Source organism: Dasypus novemcinctus, chromosome 8 (genome assembly GCF_030445035.2).
Source record: "Dasypus novemcinctus isolate mDasNov1 chromosome 8, mDasNov1.1.hap2, whole genome shotgun sequence".
NCBI lineage: Eukaryota > Metazoa > Chordata > Mammalia > Cingulata > Dasypodidae > Dasypus > Dasypus novemcinctus.
Window position 1 is genome coordinate 47,430,061 of NC_080680.1, and position 27,434 is coordinate 47,457,494.

At 38.7% G+C, this 27,434-nt stretch overlaps 1 protein-coding gene across 2 annotated transcripts in view; it reads right to left on the reverse strand.

The window, feature by feature from the left end:
• The window catches only part of ERMP1 (endoplasmic reticulum metallopeptidase 1), a 91,696-nt gene that overhangs the window by 47,921 nt on the left and 16,341 nt on the right, over window positions 1-27,434 (reverse strand). For both annotated transcript variants that reach the window (XM_004457385.4, XM_058301827.1), the window contains exons 5-10: window positions 10,594-10,740; window positions 9,809-9,901; window positions 6,939-7,151; window positions 5,881-6,101; window positions 4,530-4,704; window positions 3,934-4,124 (exon numbers count right to left, since the gene is read on the reverse strand). In XM_004457385.4, coding sequence (XP_004457442.1) covers window positions 3,934-4,124; window positions 4,530-4,704; window positions 5,881-6,101; window positions 6,939-7,151; window positions 9,809-9,901; window positions 10,594-10,740 — 1,040 coding nt within the window. The remainder of the gene's footprint in view (window positions 1-3,933; window positions 4,125-4,529; window positions 4,705-5,880; window positions 6,102-6,938; window positions 7,152-9,808; window positions 9,902-10,593; window positions 10,741-27,434) is intronic.

Below are 27,434 nucleotides of genomic sequence, written 5' to 3' on the forward strand. Positions count from 1 at the left end.
GAACTGAGAGCAGTGACACAAACAGACATCTGCACTCCTATGTTCATAGTGGTGTTATTCATGATTTCCAGAAGTTGGAAACAACCCAGGTGTTCATCAACAGATGAATGGATAAACTGTTGTTCATTCACATGATGGACTATTATGCAACTCTAAGAAGAAATGGAATCGTAAAGCATATGACAACATGGATGAACCTGGAGGACATTATGTTGAACTAAGCAAGTCAGACACAAAAGGACAAACACTGTATGATTGCATTACTACAAACCAAATACATTGTATAACATATTGTATGACTCAAAAGAAATTTACATGTATCCAATACATGTAGTTGAGAAAAGTATGTTTTTATTCAACTGTATTCCTTTTATTTTTTAATTACTGTTTATATTTTCAATTATTAAATGTACAAAATAAAGTTTTAAAAAAAGCAAACCCACTGTGAGCAGATATGGCTCAAGCAGTTGAGTGCCTGCCTCCCACATGGGAGGCCCTGGATTCAGTTCCTGGTGTCTTTGGGGGGAAAAAAAAAAAAAGCAGACAACAAGCAAAACAAGGAGCAGACAAAAAAACACAAAAAAACAACAGGCAAAACAAATGAGCAGGGAGCGAAGTGACTCAAGCAGTTGAGCTCCAAGCAGACAACAAGGAAACAGAACGAAACAACAAAAAAAGCCAACCCATTTCTGGTACTTTGCATCGGCAGTCCTTTGGCTAACTAAAGCAGCCTCTTCCACCGATCTTCTGAAGTTTGGTAAGGGTGATAAATGAAATGGCAAATACAGAGCAAAAGAAAAGGAAAAAGAAAAGGGAATGGTCATAAAAGCGACATGTTTGGATTCCAATGTCAATCACCTTTCCAATTCTATTTCTGTTTTAAATGTTGCCTCTTATGTCACCCTAGGTTTTGAAAAGGGTGCAAAATAATATGAAGGGAAGCATGAGAACAGACTATGAGATGTCCAATGAGTGCTGGACAACAGAGCTGTTTCTCCCTGAGAGTCTCCTCCTCTGAACCCATTCCTAACAGCTGTTCAGCCTTAGTTCTCATTTAATCAACACAACTATTAAATGAATGGCCCCAGCTGGGAGTAATACCAGGTAACCAGTCAAATGATCACCTGACAGGAATTTAATTGCTTTCTAGCAAATATATTTAATAAATCCTCAGAGACTGAAAGACAGGCTTTCAGAAGCATGCACTGTGGTTCAATTCCCCATTACCCAAGAAGAATGGGCTCCCTCTATTAATAAGCCTCTCTCTTTAACACTGCTACACATAAATAAGAAATGATGGAGAATGATAATCAACGGCATCAAGAAGCAGCAGAGATATTTCACATTATAATGGAAATTAAGTGAGATTTTATTTACAGGGTTCCAAGACACACTCTTCTCTCTTAAAGCTTTCCAAGCTTTCCATACTTTAGAGATGTTTTCATCTTCCAAAGCAAAAGATTCCAGGGTTCACTTTGTCCCCTTCCATAGAGTCAATGCAAAAGAGAATAAATATCCTACATTTTGGTCATATTTCCCTCAGTGACTAAAATTTAATATATACACTGGGCGGGGGGGGGGGGGCAGTTCATAACTTAGCTGACTTTAATTAGACCCTAATCTACGGATGATGAAACTCCACTTTCTCCTTTAATCCCCACAACAGCAAACTCATCTGTTAATACATACAGAGGGTATAAAGGTTGACTAATAAAACCAAAAGAAGTAAACCCTGCAGGCAGGAAAGAATATTTTGCAATTTTCCATCCATTATCATTATCAAAGGATTTAATCATCATCAAAGGTAAAATGGTTGGAATGCCCAGATTTCTTTTAGGACTAGTATAGTAGAGCTCAAACAATAGTGTGCCTAAGAGTTTCTCTAAGGAAGCGGATATGACACAAGCGATTAAGCTCCCACCTACAACATGTGTTGTACAACAGTTTCGGTTCCCAGTGCTTTCTGGAGAAGACATGCAAGACTGCGAGTTGGCATGATGGGCAGACACAGCAAGCTGAGAAGAGAAGAGCAAGCTGACACAAGATGACACAACAGAGACACAAAGAGGAAAGACAATGAGAGACACAACAAACCAGGGCGTTGAGGTGGCTCAAGCAATTGCACACCTCCCTCCCACATGGAAGGTCCCAGGTTCAGTTCCTGGTGCCTCCTGAAGAGAAGACAAGCAGATACAGAGAGCACATGACAAATGGACACACAGAGAGCAGACAGTGGGCGCAAATGAGGAGGGGATTGATAAATAAATAAAACAAATCTTAAAAAAAAGTTTCTCTACAGGGTTATATATGCAAAGTCACATATACAGAGCTTTACTGGCTATTTAAAGGACTTTGATAGATAATGTTGATGATGCATGATATTCTCCCTATCTGTGTTTAGAACCTAGCCTCCATATGAGGTGAATTTTACTGTATCAATATGAAAAAGGTCACTATCATCTCCATGGAAAAAAGAACTATAATAAACTCATAAGCTGCATTTTCTATTTGGTGCTCCATACTCAAATCTCAAGAGTTTACACCTAAGGGTATTCAAAAAGTACTTCTTATTCTTAGGCATTCCAATGAAAAAGAGCCACAAAACAGGAAACTGCCTCCTCTAGATGAGCCCAGCCTGAGTCTAGAAGTGTGTGAAGACATGCTAAGAGCAGAACTCTGTCTGGGGCTTACTCTGACAACCAAGGGTGTGGTTTTAAACTCTGCACCTCTGTGTTTTGGAGAGTTATGAGAGAAGAGAGGAAAGTGTCGGTGGCTCAAGCAATTGAGCTCCCGTTTACCGTACTGAGACTCAGGTTCAATCCCAGGGACCTCCTGGTAAAAAAGGACAAAAGGTGTCCCAGACCTGTGTGGAGAAGTGCGGGCCCCCCAGGCCCTTGTGCCACAAAGAGACACACCAAAAAGACGATGCCATCAGACAGAAAAAAAAAAGAGAGAGAAGAGAAGCAGGGACATCAGAGTTTGGCTTCTTCCTACAGTAAAATGAGTAATGACAAGGCCTGTGATACTCTTTTATTACTTGGTAAATAAATAAGGCATGTTTGAGGGTCCTAAGTGTACGTCACCCAAGACGACAGACTCAACAAGTGAACTTTCACATGCTAGCAGCAAGGTAGCTGCATGACAATGGAAAAGCCTCATCAGAATTACTCTTCCTTCATTAGTTCCAACAGCACTAATAAAACTACTATGTATATATTAATATTCACCTTTAAGTAGTAAGTTCAAAACACACTACTAGGAATCACTCAAAAAGTTCACCAACAGGCAACCTCTACCAATTCTTACTTGGTATACATTGTACAAATACACATTTAGGAAGTCTGAAAAGCTATTTGAAAAGAATTATTAGCAAAAGGTTTGGGATGATGGTAAGGCAAAAACAAAATAGCAACCAAAAAAAAACCACCATTCTACAGGGAAGTGGATGTGGCTCAATCGATCGGGCTCCCGTCTGCCATATGGGATACCCTGGGTTTGCTTCCCGGGGCCTCCTTGTGAGGGCAAGCTGGCCCGTGCCCATGGAGAACTGGTGCAACAAGATGACGTAACAAAGGGAGGCAAGCAGACACAGAAGAACATGCAGTGAATGGGCACAGAGAGCAGACAGCAAGCAAGCTGCAAGGGGGGGATAAATAAAAAATAAATCTTAAAAATAAAACAAAACAAAAAAAACATTATACATTATCTTACCGTACTGAATAAATAAGATAAACAACCATTCACTACTTCTTTTGATTAAAAGGTTTCTCATTTACAGAAAACTTTTATGAATACTTATATATACTATATGTATACTACCTGCACACAACTTTATAATTACACAACACAATTCATGGAATCTAGTATGGCTAAACTTGCCACACATCCATATTTTTAAAATGAAGAAAAACAAGAAAAAAATATTTTCCTTACAAAATAGGAAGACAGAATCATTGTACAACCAGCCAGGATGGATGCCAGCACAACATCAGGTGGGATTTCTGAACCACTCCTCCCGAGGATAGGGGTAAACATCTCAAATACTGCCCAGATGAGGTACAATGCATAAAGGTACGGAATAAACATCCCCAAAAAGTAAAAGGCAATAAATTTTCCTCTGGCACCTAGGGAAAAAGAGAAGGAAAGATATGAAATTCTACAATCACAGAAAGATTTTTACAATACTGGTATACCTTGGCACCTCACAGAATTTAGGTTAGAGGGGACACATGCCCTTCTGGTACATGTTATCCAGTGATATAAGACACTTTAACTCAGAGAGGACACAATAAAAATATGAATTAAACAAAACGCATAAGCAATATATTAGCAGGTATTCACAAAGACAATAATGAGATACAGTATAAAGTATAAGATAACAGTCTGTCTTATCTGAAATTTAAAAAAAAAGAAACAGTAACAAAAAGCCTACCCAATAAGATCAAAATAATAAATAATCATTCCTGCAAACTTTATCTTAAATATTTTAAGGTATATTCTCATTTGTATCAAAACTAAAAATACTCTACCATGCTCCTTAAAGTCCTTGTGCACAAAAAGCTTTGTGAGCAATGGAAACGCTACCCAGACAGCACTAATAAACGCTGAGCAAAGTCCTCGATAAGTTAGAGTTATAAGAAAACCACAATGCACGAACAGAGAGATGTCAAAAAATACTTCTCCCAGATACTGGTCACTAGCATTCTGAAAGAAAGAAAAATATACAAGGTGTTTCATTCACAGGTCATTCATAAAACTCTTTTATTATAACCTAATTTCCATCAATCAGGAGAGCTACCTCTTGTTTGAAGCAGAGCCTACCCTTTAAACTTTAAACACTGACAAAGCTACCCCCTATCATGAAGTAATAAATTCAAATTGCTGCAGAGGAAAGAATATTACAGGATAGAGTGAAAACAATACTTGTAGCTAATCTGCACTCTTCCTCCACAGGGCTAAAAACAACCTTTGGGAAATGTTCCAAAATAGATACTATCCTTGTGGAAGGCTGTTAGGGTACAGTCTTTCAGAGCTCTGTTCTAATCCCTGGCAGAAGAAACAGCTGTGGGGGGAGGGACGACTCTGGCATACACTGGCTGTCTGAAAATAATGGAGGTAAGAAAGATTTCCCCCTCTAATTCACCTAGAAAATATCTATTTCACTGTCATTCATTTCTAGTCCTATTTTTTCATTACTTATTTTTTATTTTATTTTTATCAAATTTACACAGTTGAAACAATAGCATTATTCTCAATCATCACTGATAATTTTGGAACCCTGTCTCCTTTCCCTCTTTTTCCTTAACAATGTGTCTTTAACACACATGCATGCTTTCAGAATCTGCACTGACAACACGTAGGTAAGAAGAAAAAAGTAAAGGAAAACTGAAGATAAAAATCAGCTTTAAGTTCAGTATCTTTCAGGCAACAAAACTGTGTGTTAGTGCTGTGTGTCAGACACTGCCTAAGCACAGGGGATAAAGCAATGAACAAAACAATCCCTGCCCTCTTAGTGTTTATAATTCAGTGGAGAACAGAGATATGAAAACAACATGAATAACTAGGTAAGCCCAGAGAGGGATGGCAGAAATCAAGAATAATTACAAAAACAGCATGTTCAGCAGCAGCAAGAAGGTTGTACTCCAACAACTGCTTTGCTGTCACCATCACCACAAACACTGCTTATGGTGATGGCCCAGAATTCATAACCTCTTTTGAATTCTGCAGTGCAACCCTCAGAATACGAAAACTTCCTGAAATTAACATAACTCTCAGAGCTAATTCTCTGTAAAAATGTAGAATACTTTTGATAACTCAAAAAGCCAAATGCAATCGCTCCCAGGAAACAACAAGAAATCAATGAATATGTCTAACACTTACCACATAATAAAATCTTTTTGCGAGGGTGTGCACAAATATTATTTTGACTACAGATGCAGCTCCATATAGACAAACGGAGACATAGAAGTGGTTATACCATGAGAGAGACTGTCCAATAAGGGAGATGAACACTGCTATAATGAGAACAGTAACAAGGCTAGTGAACCAGCCTATCAGAGTTATGCCAAGACCACAGAAGAAGTCCTTCGTGTAGTTAGTAGCTGATAAAAAGAAAAAAAATTTGAGATCACCATAGTCATAAAATCAATTATATAACCAGTTGGTAGAATTAATGAAACAAACATTAAAACAAAATAATTCACCACTATAAATGAAAAGTATTGAAATTCCCTAGAGTTAAAGCTAAACACTAGAAAAGGTCACAGGGAAAGTATCAAAGAAAAATTTTCAAGTAACATTTACTGAGTGTCTATGGGTACTAAGGATTCAGAAAGAGACATCTTCAGATACATTCCTGATTAGGGTGGTAGGAAGTCTTAATCTTCATCACCTTTGGGATGCTTTCTGAATCAAAATACCAGCAAGTATGGAAGGCAAAGTTCCATATAAATCTTGCCAAAAAAAAAAAAACCTAAGGGAAGAGGAGTATGGGAGAAATAACTGGGAATTGGTACCAAATACTTAATCTTGTAACAGCACATATAAGACAATGAAATATTTCAATACAAGGAGGCCCATTTAACCAGTAGTTTGTTTATACATCAAACAGGGTGCTGCTATTAGTCTGTGGTGTGAACAAGACTTTTAATGAGACTTTTCATTGAAAGTCAATCTGAACAAACCATTTTTCAATAGCTTCTATATGGTTCTTCTATAGAGTACGTAAGTACATAAAAACTGGCAGCTTCACCAAAAGTAAAATTATAATGAGCCTACTAACTTGATACTCATTTAAGAATTTTTTACAATTATAAGTCAGGTATTTTCTTAGACTATTTACTTCTCTGAAAGACAGAAGCAGAGTGACTAAAAAACTTCAAGTAAATCCTACACCTACAATTGTATTAATATTTGCAGTTTTAGAAGAAAATACTTACTCTTACGTTTGGGCTGCAACAATTTTTTGCCCAGGTACAAAACAACCACCATTACCACCACGTAATTAATTATTGAGCCAACGCGACAAGGGTAGGCAATGACAAACAGGCCAAGCACATCGAAGAATACTGTATTTCCATGCTGATACTTTGAGGAAGAAGCCAGCATATCAGATGTAGCTAGGTATTTAAGAACTGCTAAAATGTTGTCACCTATTGGTAAAGAAAAGGCAAATAAGAGCGAATAAACTATTTGAATGTAATTTTCATGTACAACTATATGGAGAAATAAACCCATCCAATGTTTGAGTAAAGAAAAAGCTTCAATATGAAGAGAAATAGCTATTGACCATCCTACTTCTCTTCACAACTTTTATTCCCAAAAGTCTCACATAAGGTCCATGACCTCTATCTACATTTCCTCTATTTCCAAGCTCAGCTAATATACTTTGGCCTTTGTCCTCTTCCCTCCATTAGAACTTTCTCTGTGATCAATTGTACCTTCCCTGTTAACAAATTCAATGGGTTTCTTAGTCCCCATGCATTGAGTAATTCAGTATTAAAGCAACAAAGACTCCTCTTGAATTTCACAAGGAGAGACATAGCAGTGCTATGGAAACAAATTATGGGGTTTTAGGGAGTAAAGGAAGTATCTCTGAGGTAGTGATATTTATAGCTCAAGGAAGAACTGTAGCTAACCACACAAGGGAGAGATTTCCAGACAGAACTGTGTGAAGGTCCTGAGGAGAGAAAGAGACACAGAAAAGTCCTGAATGAGAGAGAGAGATGTAAGCAGAGCCCTATCAAGCAGAACCTGGCACATCAAACATCTATAATAAATATTAGTTACATCAATGAATGAATAAATTTGAACTTTAACGGAAGCAGTAAGAAGATTTCAATGAACTGCACTTCTCTTCCTTTCACTTCTGAGATACCACATATGTTTTACCATTGGATTTTTTTCACTGTCTGCTCTGTTTGGTTGGTTCACAGACCCTCTACATCTATATGTCTGTAGAACTCAGTCTTTTTCTCTCCGCTGCCACTCTTGATGAGGGCTGTCTTCCCTCTTCCCAATTATGATTACCATTCCCCAGCCAACTAGGTTTTATATTTTGCAATCATCTTTACTGCTATCCATCAGTAAAGTTTTGCAGAATTTTTTTTTAAAGATTTATTTCTCCCTCCTCCCTTCCCCACACCCCAGTTGTATGTTCTCTGTGTCTATTTGCTGTGTCTTGTTTCTTTGTCCCCTTCTGTTGCTGTCAGCAGCACAGGAATCTGTGTTTCTTTTTTGCTGCATCATCTTGTTGTGTCAGCTCTCTGTGTGTGGCGCCATTCCTGGGCAGGCTGCACTTTCTTTCGCGCTGGGCGGTTCTCCTTACAGGAGCGTGGGGCTCCCCTATGCGAGGGACACCCCTGCGTGGCAGTGCACTCCTTGCGCGTATCAGCACTGCACAGGGCCAGCTCCACGTGGGTCAAGGAGGCCCGGTGTTTGAACTGTGGACCTCCCATGTGGTAGGCGGATGCCCTAACCAGTGGGCCAAGTCTGTTTCCCAAGAATTTTTTTTTTGAAAGATTTATTTTTATTTCTCTCCCCTTCCCCCCCACCGCCCCCCACCCCCCGCCCTAGTTGTCTATTCTCTGTGTCTATTTGCTGCGTCTTCTTTGTCCACTTCTGTTGTTGTCAGCGGCAAGGGAATCTTTCTTTTTTTTGTTGCGTCATCTTGATGTGTCAGCTCTCCGTATGTGCGGTGCCATTCCTGGGCAGGCTGCACTTTCTTTCACGCTGGGCAGCTCTCACTTCCGGGGCGCACTTCTCGCGCGTGGGGCTCCCCTACATGGGGACACCCCTGTGTGGCATGGCACTCCTTGCGCGCATCAGTACTGTGCATGGGCCAGCTCCACACGGGTCAAGGAGGCCCAGGGTTTGAATCGCAGACCTTCCATGTGGTAGACAGACGCCCTAACCACTGGGCCAAGTCTGCTTCCCAGTCTTGCAGAATTTATATTTAAGATGTGTCTAATTCACATTCTTCTCCTTTCATGTCTCTCTTCTGTCATTACTTCAGTCTAGGTCCTCATTACTCTACACTTAAAATTACTATAACAATTTTTCAGTAGAATCTTGACTTGTAGCACTCTCTCCTCCACCATCCACTCCACAGAGTAGGAACATTTAAAACCATCTTATTTGTTCATTTACACACTCATTGATTCCTTATTTCCTATAACATATTCCTGCTAGTTTCTAAATCCTCTACAAATTTTCTCTGCCCTACATACTTCTACCTCATTTCTATTTCTGAAAATACGTATTTTATTATAGTCTCAGTTTACTAACACCCCATCACCACACATACACACACTCACACACACCATACACATGTTATACTCTTAAAGATTCAGTATCAGTTCACTTCCTCTGACTACTCCAGATCTCTCTTTAATTCCCTTGCCCATGCCCCTCCTCCAACACCTGTCCTATAATCCCCGCTCCCTTAGCGGCTCTCACCACCCATCCTTGGATCAATACATTTTCTCCTACACCTTGGCAAAGTGCCTAACCAAGTGCATTGGTATCACTTCCCATTTATAGTTTTCACTCTTCTCGCTCAGCAATCCTACCCTAACACTCCATCAATCCCCTTTCCCGTTCCTCACAATGAATATTTCTGTATTCTTAACTGCTAAAGTAGACTCCAAGGCTAAGACTCAAGTCCTGATTTCTCCAACTCCTAAGCCCTAGCTCATTCACATCCCAAACTGTCTCCCTAATACACAGGCCATGTAATAGTTAATAGTTTACAGATCATCCCTAACATTTCATCTTATCAAATATCAAAAGTCTAAATTAGAATACTAACCAGCTCTTTGAATGGAATCTGTTAGAATTCTGTCCGCTGTGTCATACTTGGTGTGATAAATGTATCCATTCTCAATAAAAGCTAAGTCTATTCCTAAGACATATGAAGAGAGAGAAAAAAAGTCATTTTGCTTTAAAGATCAAAATTGCCTTAGGCCTATTTGTTTAATGTGTTACATACCTAAAAGGCAAAATGTCATAGTAGTGGCAAAATTGCTTTACCACATTTATGAATGAATGAATGAACTCTCTTTCAAATTTATACAAATTACACAAATTCTTGGCACATAATAAATACATAATTATTGAAGGAGAATACCACTCCACAGAGAGGGAATACACATCATGCAGCAAGGTAGGGGAGTGTTGAGTTTGGGGGGTATATTAATTCTTTGCAATCTACATTCTTGCCAGACCAGAGCCAAATTTTAACTTCAAATAAGCAATACAAGTTGCCAAGGGAATTGGCAAAGCAAGATAATAAAATCAAAAACCCCTGAAGGATCTATTACCATCTTTCAGGGGTGAATTGCTAAACAGTTCTCCCCTGTTATTCTATCACACTGTGGGGAAGATGGCATGTTACAGAAGTGACAAGCATTTAAATTAGCATGGAATTTAAAAGAAAGCAAAAACATTAGGAACACTGTGTAAGTGCATCAGAGCGTACAGTTTTCACATAGAGCATTTACACTCAGAAAATGCTGTTTACAAAATCCAGATAATAAAACTTGCGTTTTATAAATCAGTGTCCCACAATAACCCATTAAACAACTGTCAAAATACCTGGAATGTTCCCAAAATCTCTGTAGATACGGAAGTCAGTATCTGAAGGAATGATTCCACTCTGAAAAACCTCCTGAGCTACAACAGAAGCAAAAGGGTGTTTGGCTGCTGAAACATAAGCTTGGACCAACCAAGGATTTTCGGGACCTGATAGAAAACATGACAACACAATACAAGGTTAATTTGGTAGTTTTTTTTTTTTTAATACACCTAAAATATTAAGAGTGGTGATTTGAGGAGACAGGTCCAGATTTTATGTTTTTAATCTTTTTTTTTTGTATTTTTCAACATTTTTAGAATGAAAAAAAAATCTTTCATAAAATCAAAATTACTTTTAACTTATAATAAGCATGAAAAATTTAAGCTTGAAAATGAAAGATATTTAGTAAGTCTATTCATACTAAGATAACTATTATTTTTATATCTTTAATTTTCTTATAAACATGGAATTATGCATAGCTGTGCTCATAGGGTAAATATACTCTGTACATTGCTCTTTCATTTACCTATTAAATGCATTTTCCCATATTAAATGTCTTCCTTTTAGTACAATTCCAACTAGGTATTACAATGATAATTTAATAACTGCCTAACAGCATTCTGAATATACCATAAATTTCCTTACTATTGTTACTAATTTTTAACATTAATAATTTCAAATATATTATCATTTTCATGCACATACAGCTTATTTTTCAAATTTGAGTGTTTTTCTTAAGATAGTGAGATGGATGGTATTATTCAATCCCTGAAAGAGGACTGATTATACATCCTCAACTCGTGGCACCTAACTTATAATGCCTCCCCACAGGAGGAGTACATGTCTGTGATCACCATCTTGACTTTAGGTTGGGCCACACAAATTGCTTTGGCCAACAGACTATAAGCAAAAATAACATGAGCCTCAAGCAAACAGATTTTTAAGACCCATTATTACAAGGCTTATCCCTCTCTAACTTTGGCTATGAAAACAACACATCTCTGCTGGAGGATTCAGTCTGGTCCAGAACAAAGAAAGACACATGGAACACAATAAACAAAGAACATAACTACAGTTACCCAAGAACCAAAATGTAATGTCTACAAGAAATAAATCTTTGCTGTTTTAAGATACTGAGATTTTAGAATTGTTTATTAAAGCAAAATTTAGCATAGTTGAATGATATAGACAGAACCAGCTGCAGTTCTGGGAATATAAGAATATGAATGTTTTTATATTTTAAAAGCAGATTACTGAGTTGCTTTCTTATAGGAAAAAAAAACATAAAAAAGAGAAAACACAATAGAAAAAGACAGAGAGGTGCTCCCAATACTGGAGTTATCAGATACATATTTTAAAAGAAATATGATTAATATATTTTTAAAAACAGCTGATAGCAAGAATTTTATGAGATTAATGCTATCTATTCAAAGTAAGACTCTGGGAAGCGGACATGGCTCAAGTGATAAGGCCTCCACATACCATATGGGAGGACCCAGGTTCGATCCCTGGGGCCTCCAGTTGAAAAAGAGGAGAAAGTGTGCCTGAATGGTGAACCAATGCCCACGTGGCGAGCTGAGTGCCCACACGGTGAGCTCGGCACCCCACAGCGAGCCAAGTGGCCATGTGGGTGCCCACACAGTGAGCCGAGTGCCTGCACGCTGAGCCGAGTGCCCACATGGGTGCCCATATGGCAAGCCGAGTGCCTGCATGGCGAGAGCCAAGTGCCTGCACAAGTGCCCGTGTGGTGAGCTGCATGCTGAGCCAAGTGCACATGCAGCAAGCCAAGCCCACATAGTGAGCCAGTGCTCATACAAGTGAGTCATGAAGCAAGATGACGATGCAACAAGAGAGACGAAGGGGAGAGTCAAAGTGAAGCACAGCAGAGACCAGAAACTGAGGTGGCGCAATTGATAGGGAACCTCTCCCCACATCAGAGGTCCCCAGGATCAAATCCTGGTGAATCCTAGAGAAAGACGAGAAGAGAAGACAAAAAGAGAAACAGATACAGAAGATCACACAGCAAATGGACACAGCAAAAAAAGCAGGGCAGGGAAGAGGAAGGAAAAAAAAAAAAGAGTCAAATTTTCAGTCCTAGGACTGAAAACATTATTGATGTTAATAATTTTAATAGATTGATTTAATACAAGGTTAAATACAGCAGAAGGATTATAGATCAATAGAAATTGAGAAGCAAAGAAAAAAAGATGGAAAATACTTGATACGCACATAAGAAATGTGTGATATAGTGATGAGATCTAACATATAGGTAACTGGAATCCCAGAAGAGGAAGACACAGAATGGAGAAGTAATATTTATAGACACTATGGCTAAACATTTTCCAAAATGCATGGAAAACATCAAACCATGGATTCAATAAGTTCTACAAACCTCAAACAGGATAAATATAAAGAAAAACCATTTAACACCATAATCTTTGTTTCTGAATATCACTCTCCATTAAAGGAACCAAGTCTCCTAAGAGAAATGGCTAATTCCAGGTCCAAGGCTGGGAAAATATAGAATAAATCAAAATATCTTATGCCAGAAAGAAGTGCTCAAAAGGACTATCAGGTACACATCAAAAGGATACTGGCTTAATTGGTACTGAGTTTCTGTTTAGAGTGATGGAACAGTTTTGGTAATGGATGGTGGTGATGGCAGCACAGAAATGTGAATGTAATTAACAGCACTGAATTATATATTTGAATATGGTTAAAACCAGAAATATTAGGTTATATATATTACTGATATAAAAATCTTAAAAAGCAAACAAACAAAACCATAGGACTGTACAATACAGTGAACCCTAATGACAACTTGAACTATAGTTAAAACAGTATAAATATAATAATGTTTCATCAACTGCAAGAAAGGTACCACACTAATGTAAAGTGTTAATAGGGAAAACTTTGTGGGGAGGGGGTATATGGGAACTCTGTATTTTCTGCATGATTGTTCTGTAAATTTTCAATTCCTTTAGTAAAAAAAAATAAACAACACAGGCACCAGTTTCAAGGTCAAAATTGTGAGATGCAGCTAAAGTCATCCTTGGGAAGATATTTATTTAATACATACATTAGAAAAGATTATAGACTGAAAATAATTTAAGCCAGTGGTTCTCAAAGAGTGGTCCCAGAGCAAAATAAGAGCAGTAATAGCAGCACCTGAGAACTCATTACAAATACAAATTCTCAAGTCTCACCCCAAACCTATGGCATCAGAAAATCCAGGAAAGGGGCTCTGCAATCCATGTTTTAACAAGTCCTCCAAATAATTCTGATGATAGCTCCAGTTTGAGAACCACTAATCTAGGCATCCACTTCAAAAGAAGTTAGTTAAAAACAAACAAACAGCATATTAAATCCAAAGATTATAGAAGGAAGGAAACAAAGATAAAAAATCAAGAAAAATAAGTACATAATAAAGAAAACACAAAAGTCGATTCTTTAAAAAGAATAAAATTTATACCACCACTACCCCACCTCAGGGAATATGAAGTTAGAATAGATCAGGCAGGGTACATCTCTCTCATAAAACAGAGAAAGGGAATCAGACATAGGACTTACTTCTCTCCCAAAAAATAGCTGGAGGACAGGCAGAAACAGCCTGGGGAAAAACGGTCTAGGGTTTAAGACACCAGAGGAAGTGTGGACATCACCCAGAGAAGAAAGGGACACAGGAAAAGAATCTCAACAGAAAGGCTGCAGGCACCCATCACCCACCCTTGGAGCAGACAGCTTTGAATAGACCAGGAAAGGAGAGAGAGAGGGCACAGCACAAGGAGCATAAGGCTGATTCAACTTTGGGCAAACAAATTTGGTCTGCTGTTTCTCACAAGTCCTTCCCGGCCTGGTGGGACGGCACCACTGTTTACCTTGGGAGCCAGCAGGGACCTAAAGAGACCCAACCCTCTCAAAACCACCCCTACTATACTGGGGCTGGTTACTGAGCATACAGATGGTTGTGGAATTGTTTCCTAGCTGGGAAAAGGGAGCATACTGCAGGCAACCATGGAGGACAGTATCTGAGAATGTTTGATTTGTGAGACTCTGAATATCCCTGAGGCAGGATCCTCTGTCACACTTGTTCACATTTGTGTTGCAGGGAAAACACTCCAACCAGCGTTTGAACTGAGCAGTCCGCTGAAGAGTGCCATCTGCTGGCAGACTAAGAAGTGCATGTGAGGAAATTAAAAATAAATAAATGAGGCAAGATGGCAGCAGAGTAAGGAGCTCCTAGAGTCAGCTCCTGCTACAGGGCAGTTAGCAAACACCCAGAGCTCTCTCGAGCTAGCTGAAGCACCTATTTGGGGGCTCCAGGAGGCCAGAAGAGCATCCTGCAACATCCTTGAAGGAGTGGAAGGAGGAGATACCCATCTGCAGAGAAGACTCGTAAGTAGAGCACTCCACACAGCGGAAGCTGGTGTCCGTCCTCCACGGGAGGCACAAGCCACCTCGGGAGCTGTTTCGTGGCTGGAATCGAAAGCTCCACTTCCCCAAAACAGAGCAGGAAGGGACGATTGGGCACCAATTTCAGCTATGACGAGGAAATTCAGGGGGCTACAGTATAATCCTGAGAACAGCTAAGGTTTGAGCCTGTCCAGAAAGAGGCTGGGAGCCGCCATCTTAACTCTGCACCTGGCACAAGGGGAAGCAACGTGGACTGAAAATCCCAGTGCTGGTGGAGACCAGCTTCTTCCCATCCAGATCATATTGCAGCTCTAGCCTAGACCCTAGTGCCACCTTTAGGAGGGAGAAAGCTGCAGAGACCTGTGCCAGCCTCTCTGGGAAATTACCAGCCAAGCCGCGGAGGCTCTGGCAGCACAAGCGACCCCAGGCACTATTCTGTGGCTAGAATTAGAAGCTCCATTTCCCAAAAACAGGGGAAGGGGAGACGGTTGGCTGCCGATTTCAGCTATTAATTGGTAGACTTGGCTAAGATAGAACCCTGGGAACAGCTGGGGTGTGAACTAACCCAAGTCAGAAAGAGGCCATTAGCCACCATTCTGACTCCACCCCCAGCCTGAGGGGAAGCCGGGCTGACTGAAATGCTCAGTGTCAGCAGGAACCAGTTTCTGTCATGCAGATCAGCCTGCACCTTGTGTGGGCTTCAGTCATGCTTCTGGAAGGGAGGAGGCTGAGGAGCCTTGCACCAGCCTATACAGGTAACTGCAGGTAACTTTGGCTGGAATAGACTGAAATTCAGAAGTATACGAGGGCAACTGTGGTCATCTTGGACCTGCACTGCATAGATTGCTGCCCACACCTGCAGCTCCATCCCTGCCCCAGGCAGAGGAGAAAGGGATGTGAAGCTTCATCAGTCTCTCTGGGCAACTACAGTCTAGCCCTGCACTTGGATTATTCCACACAGCTGTGACTCTGTCCCTACCTCTGGCAAAGGAAAAAGTTGGGAGAAGTGAAATAAGGGCAGCTTGAGTCTCCACAGCTTACAACACCAACTACATGCTTGGCTCCGACTGTACAACCAGCAAGGGAGAAAGGATAGGAAGCCTTAAACTAAGGAGAAAAACTGCACCCAGAATAAATACTATAGTAAGCCAGATGCAAAGACACCAACAAAAAATTACAATCCACACCAAGAAACAGGAAGCTATGGTCCAGTTAAAGGAAAAAGGTAAGCCTTCAGATGACATAAAGGAGTTGAGACAATGAATTATAGATGTTCAAACAAATCTCCTTAATAAATTCAATGAGATGGCTAAAGAGATTAAGAATATTAAGAAGACACTGGTTAAATGTTAATAAGATATCTATAATGATAAAAATTGTAAGTCTTGACTAACAAAATTACTATAAGTCTTTTAAAAAACTAGTTTTCACCTAGATTGAAATGAATAGTTTATTTTTCTTCATAGGATAAAATGAAGGATGTAAAACTTAAGTGAATACTAAAAAAGGTTAAAAATTTGTGGGAATGCTGACTGAAATTTACTAAGTTTTTTTCTAAAAGGTATGTTTTGTCCTAAAGTAGGGTGGCTAATTTTCATAAACTCTTGGAACTTAAATGCAGGTGGCAAATTGAAGAAGGTATTGTGATAACTTTAAGTAAGGGAATGTTTTCTCTGAAGGTAAAATTTGTCTTAAAATTATAAATAATTATAAAAATTTTAATAAAGCATTGTTTAAATTAAAAAAAAAGAAGACACTGGATGAGCACAAAGAATTTGAAAGCATACATAGAAAAACAGATCTTATGAGAATGAAAGGTGCAATAAATGAAATTTTAAAAACACTGGAATTATCTAATAGCAGATTTGAGGAGACAGAATAAGGATTGGTGAGCTTAAAGAAATGGCCTCTGAAAGTGGACATACAAAAGAACAGATGAAGAACGGAAAAAATTGGACAAGGTCTCAGGGACCTAAATGACAGCAAAAGGCATGCAAACATGCTTGCCATGGGTGTCCCAGAAGGAGAAGAGAAGGGAAAAGGGATAGAAGGAATATTTGAAGAAATAATGGTAGAAAATTTCCCAACCCTATTGAAGGACACAGATATCCCTGTCCAAGAAGCACAATGTACTCCCATCTGAATAAATCCAAATAGACCAACTCTGAGATACATACTAACCAGAATGTCAAATGCCAAAGACAAAGAGAGAATTCTGAGAGCAGCAAGAGAAAAGCAATGCATAACATATAAGGGATACCCAATAAGATTGAGTGCTGATTTCTAATCAGAAGTCATGGAGGAAAGAAGACAGTGGTCTGATATCTTTAAGATACTACAAGAGAAAAACTTCCAGCCAAAAATCTTATATCCAGAAAGACTGTCTTTAAAAAATGAGGGTTAAATTAGAATATTCACAGATAAACAGAAACTGAGAGAATTTCTAAGCAAGAGACCAGATTTTCAGGAAATACTGAAGGGTGTGCTAGAGCCTGAAAAGGACAGACAGGAGAGAGGGGCCTGGAAGAGAGTCTAGAAATGACGATTATATCAATAAAAGGAACTAAAAGTGTCAAAAGAGTGGTTAAAACAAAATATGACAGATAACTCAAATACTCAGGAATAAACTTAACCAATGATGTTAAGCACTTGTATTCAGAAAACTGCAACTCAATGCTAAAACAAAGCAAAAAAGTCCTAAATAACTGGAAGAACAGTCCATGCTCATGGACCGGACGGCTAAATATCATTAAGATGTCAATTCTACTCAAATTGATATACAGATTTAATGCAATATCAATAAAAATTCCACCAGCATTTAAGAAAAATTGAAAACAGATCATTAAATTTATTTGGAAGGGTAAGGAGTCCTGAATAGGCAGAAACATCATAAAAAGGAAAAGTGAACCTTCATCTCCAGACTTTAAATCATAATACCTACCTATAGTGAGAAAAACAGCATGGTACTGGCCTAAAGACAGACACAACAGACCAATGGAACCAAATTCATGGTTCAGAAACAGACCCTCACAGGTATGGTCAAGTGATTTTTTGACTAGCCTGTCAAACTCACACAGCTCAGTCAAAACATTCCATTCAAAAAATGGTGCTGAAAGAATTGGACATCCATAGCTGAAAGAAGGAAAGAGGACCCTATCTTATACCTTATCCAAAAATTAACTCAAAATGGATCAAAAAACTAAAAATAAAAGAACCATAAAACTTCTAGAAGAAATTATTTGAAAATATATTCAAGACCTGTTGGTAGATGGTGGATTCTTAAAGGAGATAAGAGAAGGACTGAGTGGACTATTGATGTTGAATGTACATAGTTTTCATTAGCTTTACTGTAAAAGTGTGGAAATGCACAGAGTGGATGGTAACACACAGTGAGTAACAGCTAGTTTATAAATGGGGATGTGACTGAAAATGGTAGTCTATATGTAAATGCCAACTGACAGAATGCTAGAGAATAATCTAAGAACTGGACAGCACAATATACCAAAAGGTGGATGAAATTGTGGTTGATGGTACAGATGCAAGAGTGTCCTTTGTTAGCCAGCGTAAATGTATATCACTACTGCAGGGTGTTGGGAATGTGGAGAAGCATGGGAAAAATACAGCTGGAGTGACCTATGGACTGTGGTTAGTAGTAATAATATAATATTCTTCCATCTATGCGAAAAATGTACTGTGTTGTTACTGAGGCAGTATGGAAAATGTGAGCCAAATGTACACTACGGACATGGTAACAATCAGATGATATTATTTTATCTGTAGCAAATGACTCACCACATTGTGGTGTGTTGATGGAGGGGGTGCTGTTTGGGAATTCTGCACATGTCCATGATTGTTTTATGAGTTTACAACTCCTGTCATAAAAAAATATATTTAAAAAATAATAATAGGGTGGGTTAGAGAAAAACACACCAAATGTAAGATAAGGACCATGATTAGTAGTAAGATTTTGACAGTGTTCTTTCATAGTTTGTAACAAATGTCTCATGACAATGCAAGGTGTTGGTGGAGGACAGATGTATGGGACCCCTGTATGATGTTATGCATGTCTGCTTTTTAAGTTTGCAACTTTTACTATACACTTAATTGTTTACGTATGTTCATATATAAACGATATAAAGATAATAATAGGACTGGTTGGGGGAAAAATACTTTGTTCAGTAGTATATTTTGACAATGCTCTTTAATCATTAGTTAAAAAGGTTTAACAACAACGCAAATTATTGGTGGTAGGGTGAGATGTTATATATGTTTATTTGATGTTATATATGCTTATTTCGTAAGTTCACAACTATTATTATACTTATTGTTTATGTGTGTTTATGTATGAGTGATATATTTCAATAAATTTTTTTTTAAAAATTTAAAATAAGTAAGTAAATAAATAAATAAATGACAGGGGGTTTTGGGCCTTTATAGCCCATCTCCCAAAGGCCTTTGGGAAAGGGTCTGCAACCCATTACTGGGTTCATGGTCCAGATTTGAGCAACTACACACGGACAATTCAAAAAAGGAGAACGGGGTAAATCAAAGGACAGCAGTAACACGCAGTGTCCCACCACTAAATCCCCAGGCAAGTGAGAAATGAGCATCAAAGTAAACTCACCATCATAAGATGCCTAGATATCAGCAAAAAATTACAAGTCAAACTAAGAAAATGGAAGACATGGCCCAAGCAAAGGAATATATCAAAGCCACAGATGAGACACAGGTTTAGAGACAACTAATCAACAAGGTTCATACAAATCTCCTAAAGCAAATTAATGAATTGAAAGAAAATACAGCTAAAGAGATAAAGGACATCAAGAAAACACTGGGCGAGCACAATGAAGAATTTGAAAACCTGAAAGGAAAAATAACAGAGGTTATGCAAATGAAAGACATAATGATGAGATCAGAAACACATTAGAGATATACAAGAGCAGACCTGAAATAACAGAAGGAAGAATAAGTGACAGAGAAGACAGAACAGCTGAAACTGAAGACAGAAGAACTGAGATTAAAGAATGGAAAAAACTGAGCAGGGGCTCAGGGAATTGAATGATAACACAAAGCGCAAAAACATACATATCATGTGAGTTCAGAAGAAAAAAGGGAAAAGGGGCATAAAGTGTATTTGAGGAAATAATGTTGAGTGAAGCAAGCCAGACATAAAAGGACAAATACTGTATTATTGTGCTATTATGAACTTAATACACTGTGTAAACTCATGGAGTTAATAATTAGAATATAGGTCACCAGAAAATAGAATAAGGTAGAGAATGGAAAGCTGAGGGTTAATCTGTGCAGAATTGGTGAAAAGGCTGTTTGTAAATCTTTGGATATGAATAGAAAAGGTGAAAGCACATCATAGTGTGTGTAACTCAAAGAGTTATGATATGAGTATGAAAGTGTTTGAAAGGGTAAATCTAAGGTCATGTATATTACTAGAAAGAAAGCTGAAAAATGTAACATGGGACATATAACATAGTGAAACCTCACTTGAAATACGAATATTGGCGATATTGCATTTCTAAGACTGTTTTTACAAAATATGAACAAAAATAAACAGGAGAAAAGGAAATAAAATAGCAACTCTGTATGGCAAGAGAAGCAGAGATTGAGAGGTGATGAGGTGTTTGTTTTCTGTTCATTATTGGAATAATAAAAATTCTCTAAAAATAATTGAAATAAAAGAGGAGTTATGTGAGAGTACACGAGGATGAATATAAAACAGCTAATATTACACCAAAAACATATAGGGGACGACAGACTAATAATGAAAACCATAAGACAAAACATAGGATAACTAAAAAATTTAGAAAACTGTACAACCTAAAGTATGGACCACATAGTAAGCACAAATGTTACCTTGTTTGAAAATTATAGTTTCGGAATCTGTACATCAGTTTCAGGAAATATGATATGAATAAGTTAAAAGATTATTGCTGTGGAAGGGAAAAGGTTTTATGGTGGATCTGGGGAAATACTGTATAATGTATATATGAATTTTGGTGATCTAAGACTCTTCTGAAGCTGACATTATGTTGGGATTCACTTTACGGGAAGTTTTGGATCACAGAGTGGTTCAACAATGGCAGCAGAGGAATACTGATATGGGATGTTATTGACAGGATATATATGGTTGACAGGGAGTTATACAGGGCATATGCCCAGGGTATATGGTAATGTCTATATATACTCATAGTGGAAACAATTAAAAACAACAGCTGGGGGGGTACTGGGCTCCTGGCCGGGGGGTCACTATTATGGGCCCTGGGAGAGCAGCGGCAATCCTCCAGGTGCAACGGCAAGAACCAGGAAGGAAGGAGGGCCCAACAGTGGGCTCTTGATACTAATGGCTACACTTTTGAGCCTATGCACCTGCAATAAGAACAAGGCCTAGAGTAGCATTGTGCCTGGGGGTTTCCTCCTGACAGCCTTCATGTTACTCAAATGTGGCCACTCTCACAGCCAAACTCAGCGTGTAGATGTGATGCATTCCCCCCAGCGTGGGACACAACACCCGGGGATGAGCCTCCCTGGCACCGAGGGATCACTACCACATACCAGCTGAAGAAGCAACTAGAAAATGACCTTGAATTAAAGATTCAATGCGGAACAGCAGAATATACCTGTCTACATATAATAACATGACTTCGGGAAGCGGTTTGACCTAATGTAAGGGGGAAATGGAAAGGAGAAATGAGATTATAAGGCTGTGAGTCTCTAAAAAAGAGTCTGGAGGTTGTCAGAAGGAATACCCCTATGTACAACTGAACTGAGTCTAAGAGACAGATAAGGTAGATACAACCCCAGGTATTGGTTCTTTTGAGGGATAAAGAGACCCACGGGTTCTATGGTCATGGCAGAAGGGGTTCACTGCCATGACAGATGGCCCTTCTTTGGAGCTGGTGTTTCTGCGTGATGGAAATGGACTCAGAGGGGATCTCTTTTCACAAGACTTGCATGCTACTTTATTGGAATTGTAGTTGGTGCTGGGTTTAAGATATATGTAGGGGATTTGAATCTCTGGACTGATAATATGACACCCAGGCCCAGAGCCTCAACAGACTTCAGCTCCTACACTTTGACTTATTGGACTTACTCCACTCAGCTAACATGGAGTTGAAGAAGGTCAACCACCACAACATGGAGCCTAGAGTGTCTACAACTAGAAGCGGGAAGAGTGCATCCAGTACCCATGTGCAATCTAAGCCCTCACTTGACATAGGTGTGCAATGGACACAACCAATCCAATGTCCACAGAGAAAATGTGGAATGGGTGTGGGAACGGTAGCCATGGGGGCTGCTGGGTGTGGGGAACGGGAGGAAGAGATGAGATGTGGAGGCGTTTTCGGGACGTGGAGTTGTCCTGGATAGTGCTTCACGGACAATTACGGGACACTGTAGATCCCCCCAGGGCCCACTGGATGGAACGTGAGAGAGTCTGGGCTATGATGTGGACCATTGAATATGGGGTGCAGTGATGCTCAGAGATGAACTTACCAGGTGCAATGGATGTATCACGATGATGGGAGAGAGTGTTGCTGTGGGGGGAGTGGGGGCGGGGGCGGTGGGGTTGAATGGGACCTCATATATATTTTTTAATGTAATTAAAAAAAAAATAAATAAATATTAAAAAAATAAAAATAAAAAATAAAAAAAAATAAAAATAATTGAAATGATGGATGCACAACAATATGATTAACTGAATACCACTGATTGTACACTTTGGGTGGATTTTTGCTTTCTTGCCATGTATCAATAAAGTTGATTTGCTTAAAAAAAAAAACACATTAGAGGCATACAAGAGTAGACTCGAAATAACAGAAGAAAGAATAAGTGATATAAAGAAAGAACAGCAGAAAACTGGAGAGAAAAAAGATCAGAGGCCTGAGAATTAAAAAGCGCCTGGGAAGCGGATTTGGCCCAATGGATAGGGTATCTGCCTACCACATGGGAAGTCTAAGGTTCAAACCCAGGACCTCTTGACCCATGTGATGAGCTGGCCCACACACAGTGCTGATGTGTGCAAGGAGTGCTGTGCCATGTAGGCATTTCTGTGCCCCCCCGTAGGGGAGTCCCACAAGCAAGTAGTATGCCCTGTAAGGAGAGCTGCCGAGCACAAAAAAAGTGCAGCCTGCCCAGGAATGGCGCCGTACACATGGAGAGCTGATACAGCAAGATGACGCAACAAAATGAGACACAGATTCTGGGTGCCGCTGACAAGAACACAAGTGGACACAGAAGAACACACAGCAAATGGATACAGAAAGCAGACAACTGGGGTGGGGGGGGCAGGGAAGGGGAGAGAAATCAATTAAAAAAATAAATCTTAAAAAAAATAAATAAAATTTTTAAAAGTGCCTGTAGTGTGGGGAGGGTGCCAGAATTTGCTGCTGCGGCTCTTAACTCACAGTTTTGCCTTAACAATTCTTTTCCTTTGCCCCTCTCTCCTCTGGGCAATGTCCAGCCTCCCCCTCGTGTCCTAAACCCTAGAACATTTTTTTCCAGGTCATTTCTGTCTATCCTCTGGCTATTTTTCTGGGAGAAAACAGAGTCCCACATCTCTCTAGTCTGCCATCTTCCCCAAAATCTTCTAAGAATTCTTCATCAGGCAAAACTGTCCTCCAAAAATGAGGGAAACGGATGTGGCACAAGCATTCAGGCACTCTCCTTCCATATGGCAGATCCCAAGTTTGGTTCCCAGTGCCTCCTAGAGAAGACGAGCAAGGCAGCAAGCTAGCATGACAGGCTGGCACAGCAAGCTGATGCAACAAGCTGATGCAACAAGGAGACACACAAGAGGAAACACAATGAAAGACACAACAAAAGCAGGGGGTGGAGGTGGCTCAAGTGACTGAGTGCCTCTCTCCCACATGGGAAGTCCTGGGTTTGGTTCCTGGTGCCTCCTAAAGAGAAGATGAGCAGACACAGAGAGCACACAACAAACAGAAAGCAGACAGCAAGCACAGTTGGGGGAGGGAATAAATAAATGACAGATAAACAAAAACTGAGAGTTTGTCAACAAGAGACAGGATTTGCAAGAGATATTAAAGGGTATACTGTAGCTTGAAATGAAAAGACAAGGGTGAGAGGCTTGGAGAAGACTGTATAAATGAAGATTATAAGAGTAAGTAAAAAGGTTTTAAGAAAAAGGGTTAAAGACAGACAATATTAAGATGTGACAACAGAAAGTCAAAGGATAAAATGGACTAAGTAATGCATTTACAGTAATAACACTGAACTTTAATGGACTGAATTCTACTTCAAAAGACACAGACTAGGGGAAGAGATGTAACTCAAGTGGTTGAGCACCTGCTTCCCATGTACAAGTCTGAGGTTCGATCCCCAGTACCTCCTAAAAACAAACAAACAAGCCAACTCTCATTGGGGAGTGGATGTAACTCAGTGGTTGAGCACCTGCTCCCACGTGTAAGGTCCTGGGTTCAATTCCCAAAACCTCCTTAAAAAAAAAAAAAGATATAGACTGACAAAATGAGTGAAAGAAATATGGGCCATCTGTATGCTGTCTACAATACACCTACCTTAAATGGAAGGACACAATCAGGTCAGGCTGAAAGTGAAAGGTTTGAAAAAGATATTCCATGCAAATAGTAATCAAACAGATCTGAAGTAGCGATATAAATAAAGGACAAAAATGTTAAAGCAAAACTGTAATAAGAGATGAAGAAAGTCATTACATATTAACAAAAGGGACAATAGACCAAGAATAAATAACAATAATAAATATTTATATACCTAACCTAGGAGCCAAGAAATATATGAGGCACAAACTGGCAAAATTGAAGAGAGAAATAGACACCTCTACAATAATAGTTGGAGATACCACTTTCAGCATCGGCTAGAACATCTAGACAGAAGATAAAGAAACAAAAAGCATGAATAATATGATAAAATAGCTAGACCTAAAAGACACAGAACACTATGCCCCAAAACAACAGGACTTACATTCTTCTCAAATGCTCATGGGAATCTGTCTCCAGGAAAGACCATATATTGGGTCATAAATCAGGTATGAATAAATTTAAAGAGATTGAAATTATACAAAGCATGTATTCTGATAATGGAATGAAGCTGGAAATCAATAAGCTGAAAAGAGAAAATTCGTGAATATTTGGAGATAAACAATATACTCTTGAATAAACAGTGGGTCAAAAAGGAAATTGCAAGAGAAATCAATAAGAAAACAAGAACATAACATAGAAACCTACAGTTTAAATCAAAGGCAGTACTGAGAGGGAAATTTATAGCCCTCAATGCTTACATTAAAAAAGAAAGAGCTAAAATAAAAAACCTAAGCACATCTGGAAAAACTAGAAAAAGGACAGTAAACTAATTCCAAAGTCAGCAGAAAAAATGACAAAGATTTAGAGCAAAAATAAATGTAATTGAGAATAAAAAAACCACAGATTTAACAAAATAAAAGCTGTTTCTTTGAGAATATCAACAAATTTCAAAAACCCTTAGTCTAACAAAGAAAAAAGGAGAAAAGATGCAAATAAAGAAAACCAGCAATGAGAAGAGGGATAATACCACTGACCCTGCAGAAATAAAAGAGATCATAAGAGAATATTGTAAGAAATACCATTGTTGTGGTGGCAGTGACCCATGGATGTTCTGGGGTTAGGGAGAGGGAAAAACAGGTGTAACAGTGGGGCAATTTCAGGACTTCAGAATTATCCTGAATGACATTACAACAACAGATAAAGGCCATTATATATCCTGCCACAACCTACAAAGTCAAATGAGAGAGAATGTAAACTGCAATGTAAACGATAATCCATGCTGTGTGGCAATGCCCCAAAGTGTGTTCATCAATTGCAATGAATGTACCACACTGATGAAAGATGTTGCAAATCTGGGAAAATGTGAGAGGTGTGGGGGTAGATGGGAATTCCCTACATATTCTGTAACATTTATGTAATTGAAGTATCTTTAAAAAAAAAAAAAAGTGAAAAAAAAAAAAAAAAGAGCATATTATGAACAGCTGTATGCTAACAAACCAGACACCATTGATGAGATGGACAAATACCTAAAAATGCATAAACAACCTACACTGATCCTAGAAGTAACAGAAGACCTCAAGAAACCAATCACACACAAAGAAACAGAAATAGCCATCAAATACCTCCCCCAAATGAAAAGTTCAGGACCAGATGGTTTCACAGGTAAATTCTTCCAAACATTTAAAGAAGATCTAATACCAATCTTGCTCACCCTCTTCCAAAAAACTGAACTGGAAAGAATGCTACCAAACTCATTCTATGAAGCCAACATCACCCTAATACTAAGGCCAAATAAAAATATAACCAAAAAAGACCTAAATAAATGGAAGACCAAGTTCCCCGAAGAACAGAGAAGCAAAAGTCCTAAAAAAATACTTGCTAAATGAATCTAAAAGCACCAAAGCAAGTGGGTTTTATATCAAGTATACAAAGGTGGTTCAACACTACAAAATCTAGTGTCATACACCACATTAATAAATTGAAGAAAAATTACATGATAATCCCAAAAAATCTGCAATAAAGTTACCAGAACAGATGACTTCAGCAAAGTGGCAGGATATAAGATTAATATGCAAAAATCAAGAGTTTTCCTATGCATTACTAATGAGCAAACTCAGGAAGAAGTCACAAAAAATATTTCATTTATAAGAGTGAATTAAAGAATCAAATATTTAGAAGTAAATTTAACCAAGGACATACAGGACCTGTATTCACAACATTACAAAACATTACCAGAATAAACCAAAGAAGACCTAAATAAATGGAAGAACATTCTGTTCAAAGATTGGAAGACTAAATATTATGTCAATTCTACCTAAACCGATTTAAAGATTCAATGCAATCCCAATATAAATTCCAACAGCCTTTTTTGCAGAAATGGAAAATCCAATTACCAAATTTAACTAGAAAGTAAGGGCCCCCAAATAGCCAAAAATATCTTTAAAAAGAAGAATGAGGTTGGAGGATTCTCATTTCCCAACTTTAAAGTATATTACTTAGCTATCATGATAAAAATAACATGGTACTAACATAAAGGTAGACAGACTGGTCAATGGAATTGAATTGAGAGTACAGAAATATACCTTCAATATATTGTAAAGTGTTTTTTGACAAGGCTGTAAACCCAAGCAGCTGGAGCAAAAGACTCTATTCAACAAATGATGCTGGGAGAAGTGGATATCCACAACCAAGAGAATGAAGAGGACCCTTGTCTCACTCCCTATATAAGAATCAACTCAAAATGGTTCAAAGACCTAAACATAAAAACCAAGACCCTAAAACTGCTAGAAGAAAATGTGGGGAACCATTAAAGAAATCTCATGGTAGGTGATGTTTGCTTGGATCTTACACCTAAAGCATGAGCAACAATAGAAAAAAAAGATAAATGGGATCTCCTCAAAATTAAACCCTTGCAACTC